Source organism: Tupaia chinensis, unplaced genomic scaffold (assembly GCF_000334495.1).
Source record: "Tupaia chinensis unplaced genomic scaffold, TupChi_1.0 Scaffold144276_1, whole genome shotgun sequence".
NCBI lineage: Eukaryota > Metazoa > Chordata > Mammalia > Scandentia > Tupaiidae > Tupaia > Tupaia belangeri.
This window is the reverse complement of record NW_006204133.1, coordinates 2,453,687-2,474,853: the sequence shown is the minus strand read 5'-3', so window position 1 is coordinate 2,474,853 and position 21,167 is coordinate 2,453,687. Positions and strand designations below refer to the sequence as shown.

The window sequence follows — 21,167 nt, the reverse complement described above, 5'->3', positions numbered from 1 at the left end:
CCCCTCAAGAAACTGCCTGAGGAATCTTTGCCAGGCTGTACCAGACTTTTTTTCCTTATGTGTATTATACATATTTTCCTTAAAATGTCTTCATTGGTTGAATGGCTAATATCTGTAGTAATATTTTAGGTACCCGTTGGATTTTTAAAGGAAGATTATTTATTTTCAAATTTGCTGCTATAATTGAAACTTAATAACTGTCCTGTTGACTGTGCCTTTCATCACTGTTTCTCTGTGCCACAACTGTTCATGTGTATTTGAAATAAAGAAGTTAAAAAAGCTATGTGGAACTCAAGATGACCTTTTTCTTTTCCTTAAAGAAGTTTTTGTTATAGATTCCGTGCACTCACCAGAGACAGAGAAAGCAAGAACTTGCGCATCACAATCTCTTCTCCTCCCAGGACTTTGGCATACATGCGCGCGCACTCACACAGTGTGTTTCAAGCCTCTATGTCTAGGACTTGAACCATGGTCAACCATGTGGGAGTCCAGAGCCTTAACCACTACACCACTTGCTGGCTATTATAATAAAAATGGGTGAAACTCTGAGTAAATTTGTTGTTAAGTTTAACACTGATGTAAATAATAGTTTATTTTCAGTTAGAAATAGCAGTGAATCCTAAATTTATGAGGGTGTTGGGGAAAGGAGAAGGGAGAAGGCCTTGCTGTCAAGGCAGTGGTGTCAAGGTTATGTAGGTGTTCGTTGACCTCATTACGTGAGAGGATTCTCAGAATAAGAGCAGCCGCCATGGCCGCTCTGGTCTAACGTATTTGGGAGGTTTTGCTTATTTTTGGCTTGGGTTTTGTCTTGTGTAGAAAATGCTGTTACTGCTGTTTAGGGCTATCTGCAGTGATTCCTGCTCGAGTTACATTACCAGTTAAAGATGCTTTTGGTGGTTAGCCTGGGGTCATGTGGCCTATTTAACTTTTTAACATAGTGTTGTTTAGACATGGGATAGACTGTGCACGTTGTAAATGACAAGAGCAAGGACAGGGTATCATGTCCTCCAGTATACTCGGTCAGAAGTACTTATTCATAAACATAGTAACATTTTTATCTTCACCTGTGCTCTCGGTATTTTATATGTAGTTCTTGTGTGTGCAAATATTAAAATAGTATGCGTGCTTCAGTTTAAAAAATATTTATTACAGAAATGTACATTTAATTAGTTTTAAGGAATGTACTTGACAATAGTGTTAACATATATTTCTTCAAATCTGCAAACTTTACACCTTTAAGATATCTACAAAGATAGGTTATTTACAAATTTTACAAAAAGTCATCACTGCACCAATACTGCCGACATAGTTAAGGTTGCGTACTGTCACCTTTCTCTTCACTTCACTCTGTACTTGTAGAAGGAACAGAGGGTGTGGGTGAAGTTCCACCCCAGTGCCAGGGACAGCCCGTACAGGAGAATGAGAGGTGCAAATGGGTAGAGAAGAATTACCGTGTTCTTCAAAAATGGCAGTGCTGGAAAAGGAAACAAATCCAAATTGATTTTTTTATAAAAGATGACTAACAAAGAAAGACAGCACTTCAATATTTGGGGCCAAAAACGATTGCATATTTTGAATCAGTGAGACGATGTTTTCATGGTCAGAGCTATACTAATTGTGCGACTCTGCTTCCTTCTCATTCAGGCCTCTGAAGAAACTGAGAGGGACATTTCGGCACGCAGGCTGAGGGGAAGCAAACCTAGTGAGGGAAAATACGAAGAAGAACGGTGACTGAAACCCTGTGTCTGCTCAGAAGCCTGTAGGAGGCCATCTTAACGTACAGATGGCTAGTGTTATGGGGGAAAACATCTCTTAGCCATACGCTTACTTTATTTCTTTAATGCATGTTAACGTACAGTGCTTAAAAAAAAAAAAAAGCCACAGTATTAAAAATAAAAAATTTAAAGGCACCCAAACCAAGAATTTTGTTAGACATGTTCATCATCTATACCTATAAATAAACTCTAACCTGGAACACTCACGCCGCTAGTTTGGGCACTAACTAGACCATTTTCAATGGAACAAACAGGAAAGAGCTGGCACTGTAGTGTGCTCTAGAGGGCACCATTCAAAAAAGGAAACCGAGTGTTGAAGAGAAAGCACTGTGCAAAGCATCATTCCCACTGTTAATGTTGCAGTAAAAATGTAAATAGTGGTGCTAAAATTGTTCTAGAATAAGGATGGTGGTTGGGAATCTTGTAATCCTCTTAGACATGAGGGAGGCTAGTTTATGTATCACTTGCTTCTAGTTCTGTCGTGTTAGCGATTAGCAGCCTGTCCTGGATCAAAGGTTCGGTACTTTACCTTGACTCGCATTCCATTATTGATTTGAAATGCTCAGTGTCTGCTCACATTTGGTGAAAATACCTTTTGAAGACATATTCTCTGAGCCTTAAAATGGCGGACATCGACAGTACTGTAAGATGCACTGCCAGCAGCTTCGATTCTTCTCCTTTCCTTACAGACAGTAATGTTTTCTAAGACAGAAATCAGCCTAGTGTACCAATGTTTCGTTTTGGGGATGAAAAACTGTTTCATTCAGAACATTTTGTGTGGAGAGGTCCTCTTTGCATTTGGGATGTTCCTGGAAGCGTCCCCTCAAGAAACTGCCTGAGGAATCTTTGCCAGGCTGTACCAGACTTTTTTTCCTTATGTGTATTATACATATTTTCCTTAAAATGTCTTCATTGGTTGAATGGCTAATATCTGTAGTAATATTTTAGGTACCCGTTGGATTTTTAAAGGAAGATTATTTATTTTCAAATTTGCTGCTATAATTGAAACTTAATAACTGTCCTGTTGACTGTGCCTTTCATCACTGTTTCTCTGTGCCACAACTGTTCATGTGTATTTGAAATAAAGAAGTTAAAAAAGCTATGTGGAACTCAAGATGACCTTTTTCTTTTCCTTAAAGAAGTTTTTGTTATAGATTCCGTGCACTCACCAGAGACAGAGAAAGCAAGAACTTGCGCATCACAATCTCTTCTCCTCCCAGGACTTTGGCATACATGCGCGCGCACTCACACAGTGTGTTTCAAGCCTCTATGTCTAGGACTTGAACCATGGTCAACCATGTGGGAGTCCAGAGCCTTAACCACTACACCACTTGCTGGCTATTATAATAAAAATGGGTGAAACTCTGAGTAAATTTGTTGTTAAGTTTAACACTGATGTAAATAATAGTTTATTTTCAGTTAGAAATAGCAGTGAATCCTAAATTTATGAGGGTGTTGGGGAAAGGAGAAGGGAGAAGGCCTTGCTGTCAAGGCAGTGGTGTCAAGGTTATGTAGGTGTTCGTTGACCTCATTACGTGAGAGGATTCTCAGAATAAGAGCAGCCGCCATGGCCGCTCTGGTCTAACGTATTTGGGAGGTTTTGCTTATTTTTGGCTTGGGTTTTGTCTTGTGTAGAAAATGCTGTTACTGCTGTTTAGGGCTATCTGCAGTGATTCCTGCTCGAGTTACATTACCAGTTAAAGATGCTTTTGGTGGTTAGCCTGGGGTCATGTGGCCTATTTAACTTTTTAACATAGTGTTGTTTAGACATGGGATAGACTGTGCACGTTGTAAATGACAAGAGCAAGGACAGGGTATCATGTCCTCCAGTATACTCGGTCAGAAGTACTTATTCATAAACATAGTAACATTTTTATCTTCACCTGTGCTCTCGGTATTTTATATGTAGTTCTTGTGTGTGCAAATATTAAAATAGTATGCGTGCTTCAGTTTAAAAAATATTTATTACAGAAATGTACATTTAATTAGTTTTAAGGAATGTACTTGACAATAGTGTTAACATATATTTCTTCAAATCTGCAAACTTTACACCTTTAAGATATCTACAAAGATAGGTTATTTACAAATTTTACAAAAAGTCATCACTGCACCAATACTGCCGACATAGTTAAGGTTGCGTACTGTCACCTTTCTCTTCACTTCACTCTGTACTTGTAGAAGGAACAGAGGGTGTGGGTGAAGTTCCACCCCAGTGCCAGGGACAGCCCGTACAGGAGAATGAGAGGTGCAAATGGGTAGAGAAGAATTACCGTGTTCTTCAAAAATGGCAGTGCTGGAAAAGGAAACAAATCCAAATTGATTTTTTTATAAAAGATGACTAACAAAGAAAGACAGCACTTCAATATTTGGGGCCAAAAACGATTGCATATTTTGAATCAGTGAGACGATGTTTTCATGGTCAGAGCTATACTAATTGTGCGACTCTGCTTCCTTCTCATTCAGGCCTCTGAAGAAACTGAGAGGGACATTTCGGCACGCAGGCTGAGGGGAAGCAAACCGGGAGTAAGAGGCTAAAAGTGAGGGACAAGTGCCACAAATACTGAGAAGAACGGTGACTGTAAACCTGTGTCTGCTCAGAAGCCTGTAGGAGGCCATCTTAACGTACAGATGGCTAGTGTTATGGGGGAAAACATCTCTTAGCCATACGAGATTTTTCAGGATTAAAAGAATCACTACATCCTCATTTTGGGAATGTACAACCTGTGTCCTAAGCTTTAGGAAAGAACAAAATCTCCTAAATAAAAAGCCTAGCCCCAAATATTCCTATTTCTTGCTCACTACACAGTCTGACCCATGTAGTTCTCGTACAGGAAATTCTTTCCTGGAAACTGAGCTGTACTCAAACTGTGCTGCGTGGTAGGAGTGTTCAAAATCCACTTGGGAACCCGTGCTGCAGGGTTCTAGTCACTGAAGCACTTTCTCAAAATACATGAAAATTCATTTTCTACCAGATATAAAATGTTACAAACATCTCACTAGGGAAGAGACTCTTGATCCCCAAATGAATACATCACAATAAGGGGTTGGGTGAAGTGGTCCCTGACGACCAAAGGGGTAGTGGTGGGGGTGGGTCCACCGCTGACCAGGGCAGACAGCTGTGTGAGTGAGAGGTGTGTGTGTACAGTAAGGTCCTAGTCATCCAGAGTAACAAGGAAAAAAGGGCTAAAAAAATACCCGATATATACACACACACAGTGCTAACAATCTAAGATCTCTAGACTTTATTTGATGGAGATCATTTAACAAGAATGGAAGTTAATGTATGCTCTTCATTCATTTTAAATGAACGGACCACAGGATTTAAGAGTAAATTTGCAAATACATCCTGAGGTCAGTAAACACTGGGCCCAATCGATGGGCATCTACAGAACTAAAACCTAAAAATGAGGCAAAAGTGTAATTCAAAAAGTTTATACCAATTCAGTTTGCACACCTGTGTGCCCGTCCATCTGGCCGAGCCCTTCCTCTGCCCAGTTACTGGTGACTCAGGACCCGAGAGCCTGGGGTAAAGGGAGAACGTGGTCACAGATTCCTGCCAGTAACTGGGAGTTGGTCCGGCTTAACAGGGCTTCTTGAAATGATGCAGTGTAACTGGTGTTTAGGAATATTACAGCAGTTACATTACAGCAGTAAATAAAATTCTGTACCTCCGTGCCATTTTCTAGCTGTGCTGTGCAACCACAGGTAAGTTACTTAATCTCTGTGCCTTATGGTTTCCTCGCCTGAAAGAGGGTTTGGGAAAACCTACGTCACACCGTTGTTGTGAAGATTAAGTGAGAGAATTCCTGCCAAACCCTTGGGGTAGCCTGTAAGTGCACCCTACAATTAAGCTATTAGTAATCACTGCTACAGCTCTTCTGTCCCTGTCACGTTCTCAATCAACAACAGCAACACAAACTTGAATTACTTACCACTGTAGCCTAGGAAGGTCACATAAATGTAATAGCCGACTGCTATCAACCACAAGGTATTTCCAACTAAATATCCAATAAATGTGTCTGTCAGGATAACATCTGCCGGAGGAGATGCACAGAGTGAGTTTCTTGATCAACACACACAGTAAAGACCTAACAGCGCTTTGAGAAGCAACTGCTACTTACGGTTGATGAAAAAGAGCTGGATAAAATGCAAGATGACCAGGAGTGGATAAAAAGCATTCAGGTGCACATCAAAGGCGTAGCCCCACTCCACGTCGTAGTCTCTGCTCTGTCGTTTCACTAAGTACTTGTTAGAGATGAACCTGAAGAGCAAAATCAAAATGTCTTTAATCATACAATCAAGTGAATTCTATAAACAGCTACCAACGACCGTCTGCGTGCCAGACGTTATTCTAAGTTCTGGAGATTCAGTAACAAACCAGACAAGAGTCTTCACCTTGATCTAGTGGAGAAAACTGATAATAACTGTATGTTGGGCAGTACTAAGGGAAGATAAAGCACCCAAGAAGGAGGGAGAGCACAAACTTGAGGTACAATTTAAATGCAGTGGCCGTGAAGTCACGTTTGGGCAACAACCACACGGTGGGAGCGGTGACGGTGTGTGGCAAGCCTAGGGAAGGAGTAAGGAGACCTGTGCATCTGTAGGAAGAAAGGGGACGGGGAGCCCGATCTGAGGCTGTGACCATCTGAAGACTGACCTCTGGCTTTTACTGCTGGTGAAATGAGAAGCAATCGTGGAGTTGCGAGCAGAGTGTTGAGTTTGCATGTTTTGATGGGTCTCCCTGGTGGATGATCTGAGAACAGACTAGGGACAGGATTGGATGCAGAGACCAGGGGAAGGCTGCTGCGAGGAAGAGATGAATGGAGCGGCTGGTGGCATGGCAGCGAAGGCGAGATGTGGGGTATGCAAGAGCTGGAAGGGAGCACCTGCAGGGCCTATGTGCGGCACAGATATGAGAACGAAGGAAGAATCAAGGAAGGCTGAGATTTGTCCTCTGAACAAGTGGAAGTGGGAGCTGCCATGGACGAAGGTGCGGCTGGCTGCAGGAAGAATGGTCTTGAAGTGGGAGAGAGAGTGCAGAAGTTGGAATTTGGACCTGTTATGCTCAAAGTGCCTGTGAGTGTGGAGTCGGAAGCTGCGCGTAAAGTCTGGAGTTTAGCGGAGAACAAATGAACTCACCAGCATGGAGATGCTACTTAAACATGGGCCTAAGCAACATCAGCAACGAGAATGAACAGGACGGCAAACAGGTCCAGGGCCTAAGATGTGGCTCAAACCACAATTAGGAGGTGAGAGAAACAGGAGATGCCAAGCGCCGCATCTAGCCCTAAGAACAACCACTCAAGCTCATGTCCCTGCTCTGCAGCATGACCAACTAGTTTTCCAGTTACATGATGAATGAATGAAAAGAGTATCCAGAAATGTAGATCTTACCAAAAAAACAAATTCTGTTATAAACACACCTGTGGAAACTCGATGTACTTTTTAATGTGTCATTTCATTTCCATTCAAGGACACAATTAAAATGCTGAGACCAGCAGACAGCATAACAGTTGTATCACTGGACTCCTGTGTTCGAGTCCTGGATCCAGGGCAGTGTAAAACTCTGCCGGGTGTGTGTGCATGCATTCCCGAGAGGAAAATGGGGAAGGAATTGTGGCGTGGCCATCCCTCTGGGGGGGTGATTTCTCACTTTCTTTCTCTGTCTCTCTGGTAAGCACATGTGCCCTATAGCAAAAATCTCTTTAAAAAAAAAAAAAAAAACTATTTCTATAATGAAGATAAAAATAGAAAATAAAGCAGTAGAGGTTCTAATAAAAGTGGTCTAGCACTTAGTTTTCTGAAAATGTCAAAATAATTCTGCTTCACTTGAACGAAGTGGAACTTACCAAAGCACTGCCCGTTTTAGCCAAGAACAGGTGCCATTAAGATCCTCTGAGGAGAACATGGAGCCCACCCCACGTGCCTCCCCTGCTGCTTTTCGCCCTTGGCTTGCCCCTGAAATGGGTGCCTTCCAAGCATCCATCCTCACTCTGAGTCTTGCCTTTAGGACACAGACATTTGTCCCCTCCCCCCTTTTTTTCTTTTTTGGAGAAGTTTTCGCTATAGGGCACGTGTGCTCTCCAGAAAGGAAGAGAGAAAATGAGAAATCACCACCAGGGGGAATGGCCATGCCGCAATCCCTTCTCTTCCTGGGATCTTGGGCACGCATGCACACGTGCTCAGTGTGAGTTTAAGGCACTGGGTCCGGGACTCAAACCATGGTCGGCTACATGGGAGCTCAGCAACATAGCCATTACACTAACTGCTGGTCCCCAGACACTTGTTCTAAGATCTCAGACAACTGTGTTCTCATCTCCCATCATGGTGCCTATCATGTCCTCAAACTGGCCCAGGCTGTTGCCTGTAGGTTCAGGGTTGTCCACCTCCGTGTCTATTGACCTTCATTTCCACTAAATATTCAACAAGCTCCTGAACAGGTCCAGCGTGAAATGCTTCATCTATTACTCAGTGATCAAAGCCCACAGCTTGCAGGCCATCCCAAAACAGGCCTCGGCTTCCTCCCTCTTCCCTATGAATCTACCTCTCTCCTCTCTATTCCTATAGTCACTGCCTATTCTGGGCATCCTCCACTCACTCTCTCTTTAAAATTAACGAGAGAGAGACAGATACGCACACAGAGAAGGCGTCTATGACAGGGTCCATCACTGAGAGCTTCCCTCAACCAATCGGGATCACAGGTGACCACTGGCAGATACAAACAAAAATCTTTGCCTTGACCTAGTGGAGAAGAGCGACAATAATAAATGCACATTGGATGGTACTATGGAAAAATCAAGCAATCGAGGAGAGAGAATACAAACTTGCAATTTTAAATGTGATGGCCCTGTAGTAACATTTGGGCAGATCCAGCATGTTTGGATCGACCTGCTCTCTGAACCCAGGTCCCCAGCTGGCTCCAGCACTGCAGCCCCACCTGTCACCTGGCTGGGCCTCTATCTTACACAGATACATTGTATGCAACCTAGCCTACCTTTCCAGCTCCTCCACATCACGGAAGAGATTTTTCCTGAAGTGTGAAGTTGGTATTTCCTCAAGCTTCCAAGTTCCCTCTCTCCTGTTTTATTTCAGAGTTTTTTATTTATTTTTTATTTTTTGCTATAGCATGCATGCGCTCACCAGACAGACAGACAGAGAGACAGAAAGCGAGAAATCACCCCCCAGTGGGGATGGACACACCTCAATCCATTCTCCTCCATTCTCCTCTTGGGATCTTTCTTGGGCACGCACGCACACATGCCGGCGTGAGTTTAAGCCACCAGGTCCAGGACGCGAACCGCAGTGGACTACGTGGGAGTCTAGTGACATAGCCATTACACTAGCTGCTGGTCCCAGTTCCCTCTCTTCTATCCCCCAACCACACATGCAGCCTATGAGATAATGCTCAGCGTATTTTTCTGAACTGCATTAAAGCCACTTTCTCTAGTCGCATGTCTCCCCTGCTATTCGGTGTCAGCCTGTGGTCCCAGACCTGGCACACTGTCCCACACTTCTGTAGTTTTGCACTTACAAGATCAACTATTCCACCTCACCACAAAACACCCACTCAGGCTGGCTCCTGAGGCATGCCAGTGGGATGGTCACGATGACATAATCATTTCTAGCTCCTCACATAATTCACAACACAGCATGGGTTCTCAAAGGCATACTGAGTAGAGGGACCAGCAGTTAGCGTAATGGCTATGTCACTGGACTCCCATGTAGTCGACCACGGTTCGAGTCCTGGACCCGGTTGCTTCAACTCACACCAGATACGTGTGCATGCATGCCCAAGCTCCTGAGAGAATGGAGGAGAAGGGACTGTGGCGTGGCCATCCTCCCTGGGGGTGATTTCTCACTATCTGTCTCTCTATCTCTTTCTGGCAAGTGCATGCACCCTATAGCAAAAACCTCTCCAAAAAAATAAATTAAAAAAAAATAAAAAAATAAAAAAGCATACTGAGTAGGGTCAGCAGGTGGCATAGTGGGTAAGGCGCTAGGTGCTAGACTCACACATGGTTCATCACAGTTTGAAGCCTGGACCCAGTGGCTTGAAACTCACACCAGGTGTGGGTGTGTGCATGACCAAAATCCCGAGAGGAGAATGAAGGGATTCTGGCATTCCCCCATCCACACGGGGGTAATTTCTCACTTTCTATCTGACCCTCTCTCCCTCTTGTGAGTGCATGCACTCTATAGTGAAAATCCTCCCCCTGCCCCAAAAAAACCTTACCGAGCCCTTTCCTATTTTCATTCTATTACTAGGACTTGGTTTCTGTGCCCTACCCCTCTCTGCCCTGAATCACTGCACTCATGGTAGAAAGCTTGCTACAAACAAAACTATTCCTTTGAAAGCCTTATTTATTAAAATTTTTTCACAAACCATGTAGTTATGAATATGTAACAGTGAGCAATATTAAGTCAGATTTTAGAATTCTGGATGAACGGTACACACCATTATCAACCATCTGGCACATCCAAACCTGTACCACACCAGTCAGACCTTACAGAGGAAAGTGAAAGTTGGCATCATCAGAAGTTACAGTCTTGCAATTTTGTTTAAAATATTAATAGTTTCTATACGGCGAACACCTAATTATGTGCCCGGAGCTTTTCATGTTACAGTCCTTTCAGACATCTGTCAAAATAGCTAACTGACTCCACTTTAGAGAAGAGGAGACCTGGGCTAAGAGTTACACCAATGCCTGAACTGGCATCTGAACCCTGCGACCCTCTCTGCAGTCAAAGTGTTCTACTGTGTTCTCTCTGACATCCCTCCTCAACCACTGACCCACTATGGAGGTCCCTTGTCACATCTGCTGCCCATCATCCAGCGTGCCCATCACTCAGGAGCTTTATCTGTGAGAGAACAAAAAAACCCAACACTAGATCTATACTCAGTACACCGCTGTTGTCTAATCAGTCCCAGACAAAGAAAGAGAACCTTTCCAATAAAACCTGTGTGTGTGAGTGTTTTATTTAGAAAGAAAAATTCTTGACACAAATATACTTGATTTAATGTCAAAGATTCACACTCAGACTCCATGAAATAATCTTCTAAATCTTACACTTTCAGAAATGGTGCCCACTGACAAAGGTAAAAAGCCATTATCATCCAGACAACTTAAGCAGAACCTGCTAAATGCATATTTTTGCAAAGTCAGGGATTTAGTATGATACAACCATTACTGTAATTATTTGCTGTACTTCAACAATATAGACCACCCTGAATAGTATTTTTTGATACTGGCAGCAACACAGGAAGATGAGTTATAATAACCTAGGTAGTCAAAATTGAGAGTTTCTGGGGCCGGCAGGTGGCGCGGCAGTTAAAGGCGCTTGATTCCCACATGGCCGATTGCAGATTGAGTTCTGGACCAGGTGGCTTGCTTTATTACTTTACCTTTCTCATTAAATTAAAAAATAATTACAAATGGAATTAAATAATTCTTTTTAAAAAATGGGTAGTTTCCATTAAGCTACCTTGGTTTCAAATGCTGAAAAACCAAAATTACAGTACTTACCACATTAAAGTTGATATTAGAAGGCCAACACCAACACAATCTATGAATACAACCCAAAGAAGCAGCTTTATGGTCTCAAAAAACCCCATGTCCAGCACAAAGCCAAATCCTATAGTGGACACTGAAAGAAAGATGGACAAGATTCATGCTGGCACTCTGCTAGGTTCTGGGTACAGGACACATTCCCTGCCTTCAGATGCCCAGACTATAGAGGGGACAAGGAAACAAAGCTCCCAAGATGTGTTCCAGGACCTGATGTAGAAATATACTCACATCATGGCCACTGAGACAAACTGAATCACCTTAGTGACATAAACATGGTGCACTTTCTTGCTAGTCGTTTTTCTGGGTACAGAAAAGGCACTCATATTTTAGGTCCAGTAAAGGATGAAAAACACCCTACGCACTATGTAACATGTTACTTCAACGCCCTAAATGTGGCTGGGACGCTTTCATTACACTACAGGAGAACTTAAAAGCAGTTTCTGAAATTCACATGAGTACTTTCAGAACGCTCACTCTGGATCTGCCTGATTGTGAAATGCAATTTCCCATCTCAATATTCTTTTGCACATTAAGTTGGCATTAGGGTATTGAGTCATAGTAGTTGAAAGAGTCCTGAGGTAACAGTTTACTCTGGCATTTGCTTAGGTCCTGTAAACCGAGGAAGGAGTACACCCTTCTTTCCTCTGAGGAGATTTCTGAACCTTCGTAGGGGTGGGAGGGGGAGCTTCAAACATCCCCAAATCCTGACCCACAACACACTTTTAACAAAGGATCCTCCAAATGACAAATCTAATCTGAAATGCTCGATTTGTTTTCGTGTCTACTGCAACACTTACCACAGAGCCAGATACTTAGTAAGACCAAGAAAGCAGGGTCATCTCGGGCCCACTGGTCCTTCGTCTGCTTCCGGTAATGAAAGTTCCTGTAAACTCTCTGTGGGGAAGTGAACAGGTAGAGCATCTGCCAGGCAGCGAACTCAAAGTCCATCTGCCGGAAACGAAAAAGCCTTCTCAGGTACTTGTACCGCTTTGCTCCAGCTGTGTGTCTGGCTGCATCCCTGGAATTCAAGACTCCATTCCCCTGCATAGAGGAACCCATTGATGTACTTGGTAACATTTCCCTAGACGGAAGGAAAAAAGTTCTTACACACTTGGAAGAAACTTTTGACTAGCAGCACTCCTCTCCCGAGTTACTTAGCAGGGAGGTCACTTTACCTCTTCTCCCAAGCCTTGGAAGGGTTCGGGGTCAAAAGCAAATGCAGTTGTTCTGAGGCTTGTCTAGGGGCTGGAGAACTGCTGATGGCACTACCAGGAGGGTGACGCCAACCCTTCTGAACACTTGGCAGCGCTCAAGTGCTTCCCATACTTCACCTCATCCGATCCCGACAGCCCTCCCAAGTAGCTCCTGCTGGCTGAGGGCGCGAGAGCAGGTAGAGGGAGGTGAAGTGACCTCCCTGTGAGCACAAGACAGTGACAAGGCAGAGCTCAGAAATGACTCAAACTCCCGAGCCTTTAATGAAAAACCTTTGCTTAAGTCGATTCGAAAACGGTACTACCCAAGAGGTAAAATAAGTGACCTGTTCACCCATGAACGTGCAGCCAGCAAGCTCTTCGTTCACTAGGATGTTTTGTTTTGTTTTAAAGGGAAACTCCAGTTCCGACTGTTTTGCTCCCATTTTTTTTAACAGAGTGGGAGGCCAGTCCAGGCAGTCCGGAGCAGGTAAGTGCAGCTCACCGCCCGGCCCGACGCCCACAGCCCAGTCCCCCACTCCATCTTGCAAGCCTCCGGCGCGGCGGGTATGGCCGCCAGATCGAGCAAAGGAAAACAGAGCCCCCGGTTACATACGGATTTCAGACAGGCAGTGATCAGCGTTGTAGCACGAGCAGTTCCACACAACATTTCGGACGCTCACACTACAAACCACTCCTCTGTCTGAGGCTCGAATGTGACCGGGGTCCTTAATTTCCCCCGATAACGGGGGGCCGGGTGCGGACATGGTCACTGCTCGGCCGCAGTGACGCCGGACCGCCAGCTGCCGCCAAGGGATGATCCTCGGCTCAAGCCCCAGGCGCGCGCGGGCCGAGCTGTCCCCAGGCCTCACCTGGAGCCCTGCTGCGGCCTCGACCCGGGTCCGAAATATCCAGCCTCGGCGGCCCAACAGCCGAGCCCAGCAACAGCGGGGCCAACTTCCCTGGCCGCAACGTCACTGGCGCTCCGGGCGCGCCGCGTCAAGTGCGCCCACTTCCGGCGCACGCACCGCCCACCGGCCCCGGAAGTTATGGTGACAGCTTCCGGTTCATTCCGCCGCTGGCGCTGCTTCGGCCCGGCGGGGTCGCGGCGGTCGGGGCCGAGAGGGTCGCGGCGCGGCGGGCGGGAGGATGCCCCGGTATTACGAGGACAAGCCGGAGGGCGGCGCGTGCGCGGGCGTGAAGGAGGACCTGGGCGCGTGTCTGCTGCAGTCCGACTGTGTGCTGCAGGTAGCGCGGCCCGCGCTCCCGGTGGTGCCTCGGGGAGGCAGGGCCGGGCGAACGGGCCCCGGGCGGCCTGCGGAGGCCTTCGGGGGCCGTGGTTTCCGTTCCGAGATGTAGACCCGCTCAGCCTTCTGACCTGGGGCGGCCCCTTGAGCTGTCGGAGCCCCCGTTTCCTCAGGTGTCCAGAGGGAGGCAAACGGTACCCACCCCTTCGGGTTGTTGTGGAAACGACGTGATTTCGATTCGAGCGTTCATTGGACGCTGGCAACACCGCTAGACGCTCGAGCGCAAGGAGAATGGAGACAGGTTTCTTGCGCGCCGAGAAATGAGACTATAATTACAGTAGAGCGTTACGTGGGCTTGGTACACTGTACTGGCTGGTGGTTTTCCCTACTTTCTCATTTGTAACGGAATATATGCTAAATTTGCCGAAATTGATTCTGAGTCGCAGTTGTCGACACGGGGCCGCGCCGTGTTGTCACCGTGTTGTGTCTTGCTTTCCCTGCGCTGTGCTCGCAGTGCAGTCTCGGCGGTTCTCTGCACCCAGACCGAAGGCAGTGACACATGCCATGCAGTGAGGTTCGAAGTGGACCTGGGACCCAGGCTGTGGTTAGAGGCCTAGTAAACACAAGTGCCTCTTCCAATTACAGGAGCCGGATAAGGGGGGCAGTCAAGTGTGTGCAGTTGTTTTTGCATCTTGGAACGTAGTTCGGGAATTGTTCCCATTTCAAAGAAGACGCCTGTCCCCAGATGGACATCTGTCAGGCTGTCTCTCCACTGAGGCATAATTTGCGTTTGGTTCACGCACGTTAGCAACCTGCCAGACTCGCCTCCCAGTGTCTAGGAAAACTTTATAAATTCAAGGGATTTTCTGGTTAAACTTGTACAGGTGAGGAGACCTTGTTCCAGTTCCCCTGTCCGGGTTTCCAGTCTGCTGCTTCATTCACTGGTGCTTGTGTCCAGGCAGTTCCTAGTGACTGCCTGTTAAGTGGCAGGCGGTGCTGGGTACCGGGCTCCGGAGCTGGATCTTTATCAGTATGTATGTAAGCTTGGTGTAAGGGAGAAAGCGACAGGTAAGGATCTTAAGTTCCTGCCATATGGGCTCTGTCAGCATTTACTAAATACTTGTTGAATGAATAAACCAAAGAAAGAAATGCCTGAGCCCAGAGGAGATCAACTGGTTTTGTTTCAGAATTTGAAAACGTCTCAGAGGATTGACATTTGAGCTGAGTCCTCCAAAGGTTGAGCAGTAGTTTATGAAATAAAAAAAAAGGAAGGACTGTGATGGTTGTGAGGAGAAACTGGAAAAAAATACAACGTGCAGAGGCAGGGGTGTAGGAGAGCCAGGAGAAGCTAGTGCCTGTGGGGCCTGGGATCTGAGGAGTGTGACAGGCTGGAGAGGAAGGGCGCAGCCAGTGTGACGGCCTGGGCGCTAGGGTGAGGAGTGTGGGTTTTATCCTGGCCTTCACCAGGAAGGCCGTGGAGGTGAACAGTTTAAAGCATTCAATGAACACCCAAATCAAAATAATTTCATCTCCGCAAAAACTTCCCCGTGGAAGTAGAGGGCGATAAAGAATGCGAAGTTCGTTTTTTGCAATGATTAATTTAGCAAACATTTTCCGAGTGCTGAGTTCTAACTCAGGGAACAAGTAATCATGAATGGGACACGTTCTCTGCCCTGTAGAAAGTGGATCTCGGAGGGGCTAGGAGGCTGTGGGCGGAGAGGTGGCCGGGATATTGAGTATGTTGCCTTGTTGATGCTGGATTTGGCCACCTAGGAAAACCCGATGTTCATAAACAGCCTCTGGGATGAAAGTGCAATTGCAGTTGGTCTTAAATTCATCCCAGCGGTGACTTCAGCTGGAGTATACACGGGCAGCTGTGACGTGAAGCCCGCGTTGTGCTTGGCAGGTCCAGCACAGTCTTCTACCTTCTTGGATGGTGTCACTGGTTGCTACTGCCCACCTCTCCCCACGGGGGACTCTGAAGACAAGGACATGTGCCTGAAGTGTATGGCCAGATCATGCATGGTGCAGATCGCTGATTCCTCAGCTTATTTTGGGGGGAGAGGTTTTTGCTATAGGGCGTGTGCGCTTGCCAGACAGACAGAAAGCGAGAAATCACCCCCCAGGGAGGATGGTCACACCGCAGTCCCTTCTCCGTTCTCCTCTCGGGATCTTGGGCATACACGCACACATGCCGGGTGTGAGTTTTAAGCCACCGGGTCCAGGACGCGAACCACGGTTGACTACATTGGAGTCCAGTGACATAGCCATTACGCTAACTGCTGGTCCCTATGCCTCAGCTTCTTGAGTAGAGAAGTTAATCTGATTTTATGGGAGGTGAAGGCTATATAGTCTCTTCTTGCCAGTCTTTTAACCCGCCTGAAACCTGCAGCACCTTCCTCTAGGGAGGAATTCAGCATAAACGAGTATTTATGAATAGTTGTAGATGCTGCTGGGGAGCTAGTCAGCAAACCAACAGTAGGGGTCAGAGAAACTCAGTAATTGTGATACGATGTAAATTCCAGTAGGGCTGGAGAAGAGAAGCAAGGGAAAAGATTATGAAGACATCCCTTGGGGGACCACCAGTTAGCATAATGGCTATGTCACTGGACTCCCATGTAGTCAGCCGCAGTTCGCGTACCGGACCTGGTGTCTTAAACTCACACGGGGCGCGTGTGCGTGCGTGCTCAAGATCCCGAGAGGAGAATGGAGGAGAAGGGATTGCGACCCCAGGCGGTGATTTCTCGCTTTCTGTCTGTCTGTCTGTCTGTCTCTCTCTCTCTCTCTCAGGCGAGCGCACACGCCCTATAGCAAAAACCTCTCAAAAAAGAAACAACCAAAAAAAGACATCCTTTGGATCCATTTCCTGGGTTTATGACTGCTGGGAAATCGGAAAGGGTGAAGCTCTGTCAGGGGAACCTCACTCACAGGGTTTCTGCCTTATGTCAGACTTGCTCACTCTTCATCGGAATCACCTGGAGGTGGGGACAGGCGCCCTTAACTGGACAGATTCCACTGCTGTTCCCACCCTCTCCCTACCTCCCCACACGTTAGCCATTTCCTCCCAGAGGCCCAGAAATAACAGTGACTTAGCCAAGACAGTATTCTCTCTTTTGTGCATGTGAGTAGGACCCGGGTGGCTTCCTCGGGCTTCCATGGACCCAGACCCTTGATCTGTGGCTCTAGGTGTTGTGACAGGAGGCAGGATGTCGCTCTTCTACCTGGTCCACGACTGCCTTCTTCCACAGCATCAGGCCCTGTAACACGGTGTATGTGGGAAGGGACAGGCCTCTTTTCTAAGGACCAACCCAGAGGTTTTACATCTCAGTTCCTGCACATTCCATTGGCTAGAATTTAAGGACGTGACCACACCCAGCTGTCAGGGAGGCTGGGAGATGTAACCCAGCCAAGTGTTCAATACAAAGGGACAGCTCGCGGTAAAAGGGGATAATGAACTGACATTTCTCTGTTAGCGTTAACGTGTCTACATAGATCTTCCCACCGGGTAGTTCGCAGTATAGGCTGGAAGCTTGTGAAGAGGTAGCATCTTAGACATCTACAGTTTGGGAGGCATCAGGTTTTGAGTAAGTTACAGCCTTTTGTCCCTGTGCTGTTCCTCTGGCATGCCCCCGGTGGCAGTATTGCGGAGTTTGGGGAGGAAAGTGAAGAGGCAAGGATGCCTACTACTCTGTTCCAGTGTGAGAGTCACTGAGATTTAACAGTTGAAATCCAGGGCCCAGACAGACTAGAAAGCGGCCACAATTCCTGGGCAGCAGGAACACCACAGACGTGGTACTCTCGCTTTCTTTGGAGTAGAGGTTAGGGGAGTGTGACTGGCAGGTGCAAAATCCAGGTTGGAAAGCCCAAACCTGCTTGAGGGGAAACCCCACACTGTGCAGGTGAGACCTGCTACGTTTTTCCTGGTGCATGAACAGACCAGAGGTCTCTGTTGGGGTGCACTCCAGCCCACCGCATTAACATCGTCCGTACTGACACTAACAGCGTTCTCACCGATGTTTGAGTTTCAGCCATAAGGAGATGGACAGACTGTTTTCTAGAATCTGTATAAACTATATAGAAAAGTATCTCATAGAAATTAATGATTTTAAGAACTCAAAGAGCCTCCTTGGAGTGCTCAAAAATTATTTTATGAATTTTTCATTCTATCCTTTTCTCTTTAAGCATTAACAATGAAGATGAGTGAAGAACTGTTGTAAAATTTACTAGTTTCCTCTTGTTTAACATCTTATAAAAACTTTTTTGGAAGGACAGTTATTTTGGATTTTGTGAGAAAATTTCCCAGGTTTATATTGTTTTGTGTATCATAGGAAGGAAAATCTCCTCGACAGTGTTTGAAGGAAGGATACTGCAAAGCATTGAAATACTCGTTCTTTGAGTGTAAAAGATCCATGGTAAGTGGTTAAAGATTTTTAAAAGGTTATGCTGGGGCCAGCAGATGGCATGGTGGTTATGGCACTGGACTCCCATTTAGCCGAGACTGCAGTTTGAGTCCCAGACCTGGTGGCTTGAAAATCATGCTTGGCACCTGTGTGCATGTGCCCAAAATCCCAGGAGGAGGATGGAGAGAGGGTTGTGGTGTGGGGTGGCCATCCCCCCGGGGGTGTGATTTCTCACTTTCCCTCTCACTGTCTCTCTTCAGCAAGCGCACACACCCTATGGCTAAATAAATAAAACTTATGCTAAAGATCATCTGCATGGAGTTAAATGTTTGAGTGGCTTACTATCCGGTTGTCAGAAAAGTCATGGCACATTTTTGCATAGTAAAGAGAAGTACATCATGACTTTTCTGCTGATCCAAAACTTGCAGGTAGGTTGCAGTGACAGTGTGGGGAAAAGTATAGGTCATATTTTTTACTCCCACTCAGACGGCATTCGTGAGCCCTCGCAGCTGACTGTTCTGTCATTCACTGTGTCATGCTCACAGAGCGGCTGGCCTTCCTGAGTTCCTCTGTGTGAGAATGAAGTCTTGTCAGATAATATACAGAGGTTGATGCTGGTTACTGTGAATTCAGGTCATTCGGCAATTACTCACAGGCCCGTAGTGTGGGAATCTAAGGTCTATCTTACATAACAAAAGGAAAATGTCAGTATCTGTGTTTGAATTCTGGATTGATGAATCATGAGAAAGAGGCCTAAAAAGACATTACAGATTTGTGGGGTTCCACTCTAGCATGGTTTGATTCGAGAAAAGATCTACAGAGATCCTTGGAATGGAAACAGATCCTTTTCTTGTGGAAGGGAAAATGTGAAATCAGAAATATGAACATCCCTTTAGTGAAAGCAGTAACTTAGACTTCGGCCTGCTTTTATTTAGGAAATACACTGCACATCTTTTCCCTTTTGTTGACGAAACAGGAGGTGCAGAGATTCACGATCCAGGAGGCCAAACGGGACCTGAGCGTGTTTGCCAGCAAATCAGACCCAGGGAGGGTGTAAAGTTAGAGCGGATTTGGCCACGCTGTTTTCCTTTCTCAAGTGGCACAATTATCTGGCATGTTTTCCTGTCATTTAATGTAAAAAGAGAAGGGTTTTCTTGCCTTCCCTCATATAGTTACGTAATATGAAAGCCTTTAGCTTTCTTAGAATTTCAAGGCATGTTTAGATAATTGAGAAGTCACAAAGGGGTAGTGTAGGCGATAACGGTGAGGCGTACTGTGTAATCACATCAAGCCACTGGATTTATATAAACTCCCTGAAATTCTCGCCTAAAGCCCAGTCTGTCATCTCCAAAAAATTAAACAATTAAAATTTTTAAACATTTTAGTTGCCAGAGGGCCGATGTGCTCACCAACAAGAGTCAGAGGAGAAAGCATCCCCTCTCCTCCATTTTTCCATCCTGTCGGGATTTGGGGTTTGCACACACGCCACTGCAGGGAGCAGGATTCAGACTGTGGCCTGCCACATGGTGTCTGGCCCCCTTTAACCCATAGGCCAACCCCAATTTTATAAATCTTGATAATTTTCCTACCTTTTACAGAAATTTGTAATGATCTTGAATAAAAGGTAGAGATGTTCTGACCACTTCTAAATATTAATGTAAGGCAAAGCTTCACTTATACTTTGACACTGGAAAGAGCAAGGTAGGGGATCTTTAGCAGACTAATAGAATCTTATCATTGCTGAGACTGCGTCACTGTCAGTCTTCCACAATGAATGGAGCTGTATCACAGTTGGCTGGCGCCGTCTCAGCAATACAGGCTTGGCAGAAACCAGACCCAACAGTGTAAGTGTGAGTCATTTTGCTTGCTCTTTCAGACAGTGCGTATATGTCCCATTGAAGGTGAGATGGGACGTGCGAATCTGCTGTGTCCTCTTAGTGCGAGCAGCTCACCATCTAGTTATTCCCATGTTTCAAGTTTTTTGTGTGTCTGTGAAAATATTGCTACTAGCTACTTCATCTAGCGCTCAGATGCTTCATGGCTGTCTTGTTCCACGCTGGCTATGTGGACGCATTGGTAGTGTCTGCCTCCGACATAACTCCTTCCTGTAGAATTTCTGGGGCATGATGTTGACTGTCCAGTTTCGTCTTAAGAACCCTCCACGCCAGCTACTGCCCTTAAAAGGGGGCTGTACTGTGAGACTTCAGTCAAAGAACATGCAGTCAACCTATGAGGAGGGGATTCACTTTAGGGATTTTTCTTTTCTCTAAGTTGCTGTTTAGTTAAAGGTTTAAATACATATGAAACTTAACACATGTAGGAAGTTTGCTAGCAGAACACATCCTGAGTATAGTTCAAAGGAAAAGATAAATGCAATTTGGCTCCTACTTGAGAGAGAAATCCTTACTGATCACTTTTAAGTGGGACTTTGTTTTTAATGCCATATTTATATATTGTGTTTTTTTCTGGGTTGCTCTTACAATTGCCTTTTTGAGTTTGCTGGAAACTGTTTGCTTCTCATGTAATGAGATCCTTTACCAAAGTTGTATTTAAACTAATATATTTTACCAAACTTGATGTAATTATACATTTATTTTTCAGCTGGATACCAGATCAAGATTCAGAGGAAGAAAAGGATACTGAAATCATTGTGTTGAAACCAAGGTGAAAATAACAAAGGATGTTCTCTGGTCATTAACACAGAGAAGCCAAAATAGGAAACGTAATTTTTGCTGCATCTGATTGGACTAGTTTCTCCCTCCATGGAACGCTGGGAACAAATGATCACTTTTGTTTCTGAATATGTAAATATGCAAAATCATTTACATAAAGTAAATGATTCTCCTGTTATTTTTAGAAGAAAAATTTAATTGAACAATTGTAGGCTGGAAACATAATAAATGCATTTTAAGAATTGCTCTAAAGCACAAAGAATGGAAAGTTTGTTATTTTTAATCCTGACTTCATCAGATGACACCGTTTGTGC

At 45.4% G+C, this 21,167-nt stretch overlaps 3 protein-coding genes across 7 annotated transcripts in view; 2 read left to right on the top strand and 1 right to left on the bottom strand.

Moving 5' to 3' along the window:
• MGAT4A (alpha-1,3-mannosyl-glycoprotein 4-beta-N-acetylglucosaminyltransferase A) overlaps nt 1-5,181 on the top strand; it is a 153,908-nt gene extending 148,727 nt beyond the window's left edge. For 2 of the 4 annotated variants that reach the window (XM_006166583.3, XM_006166582.3), the window contains exons 16-17: nt 1,645-1,707; nt 4,318-5,180. In XM_006166583.3, coding sequence (XP_006166645.1) covers nt 1,645-1,707; nt 4,318-4,383 — 129 coding nt within the window. In that variant the 3' untranslated portion in view covers nt 4,384-5,180. Of the gene's footprint in view, nt 1-1,644; nt 1,714-4,317 lie in introns of those variants that run through there. The other 2 variants (XM_014583420.2, XM_027767559.1) reach the window with 2 other exon arrangements.
• Nucleotides 3,721-13,547, bottom strand: UNC50 (unc-50 inner nuclear membrane RNA binding protein). 2 transcript variants are annotated; one of them, XM_027767563.1, is made up of 7 exons: nt 13,407-13,547; nt 12,142-12,425; nt 11,300-11,420; nt 5,897-6,036; nt 5,708-5,809; nt 5,230-5,296; nt 3,944-4,068 (listed from the first exon to the last, which is right to left on the bottom strand). In XM_027767563.1, the coding sequence occupies exons 2-6, from the start codon at nt 12,419-12,421 to the stop codon at nt 5,271-5,273; spliced, it is 669 nt and encodes a 222-aa protein (XP_027623364.1). In that variant the 5' UTR covers nt 12,422-12,425; nt 13,407-13,547; the 3' UTR covers nt 3,944-4,068; nt 5,230-5,270. The 2 variants fall into 2 exon arrangements, with proteins under 2 accessions (XP_006166648.1, XP_027623364.1); XM_006166586.3 differs by lacking the exon at nt 5,230-5,296 and having other exon boundaries at nt 3,721-4,068; nt 13,407-13,546.
• Nucleotides 13,548-13,591: 44 nt separating this feature from the next.
• Nucleotides 13,592-21,115, top strand: COA5 (cytochrome c oxidase assembly factor 5). The gene is made up of 3 exons (XM_006166587.3): nt 13,592-13,782; nt 18,110-18,193; nt 20,783-21,115. Exons 1-3 carry the CDS (start codon nt 13,684-13,686, stop codon nt 20,822-20,824), a joined length of 225 nt encoding a protein of 74 aa, XP_006166649.1. The 5' UTR covers nt 13,592-13,683; the 3' UTR covers nt 20,825-21,115.
• Nucleotides 21,116-21,167: the final 52 nt, after the last annotated feature.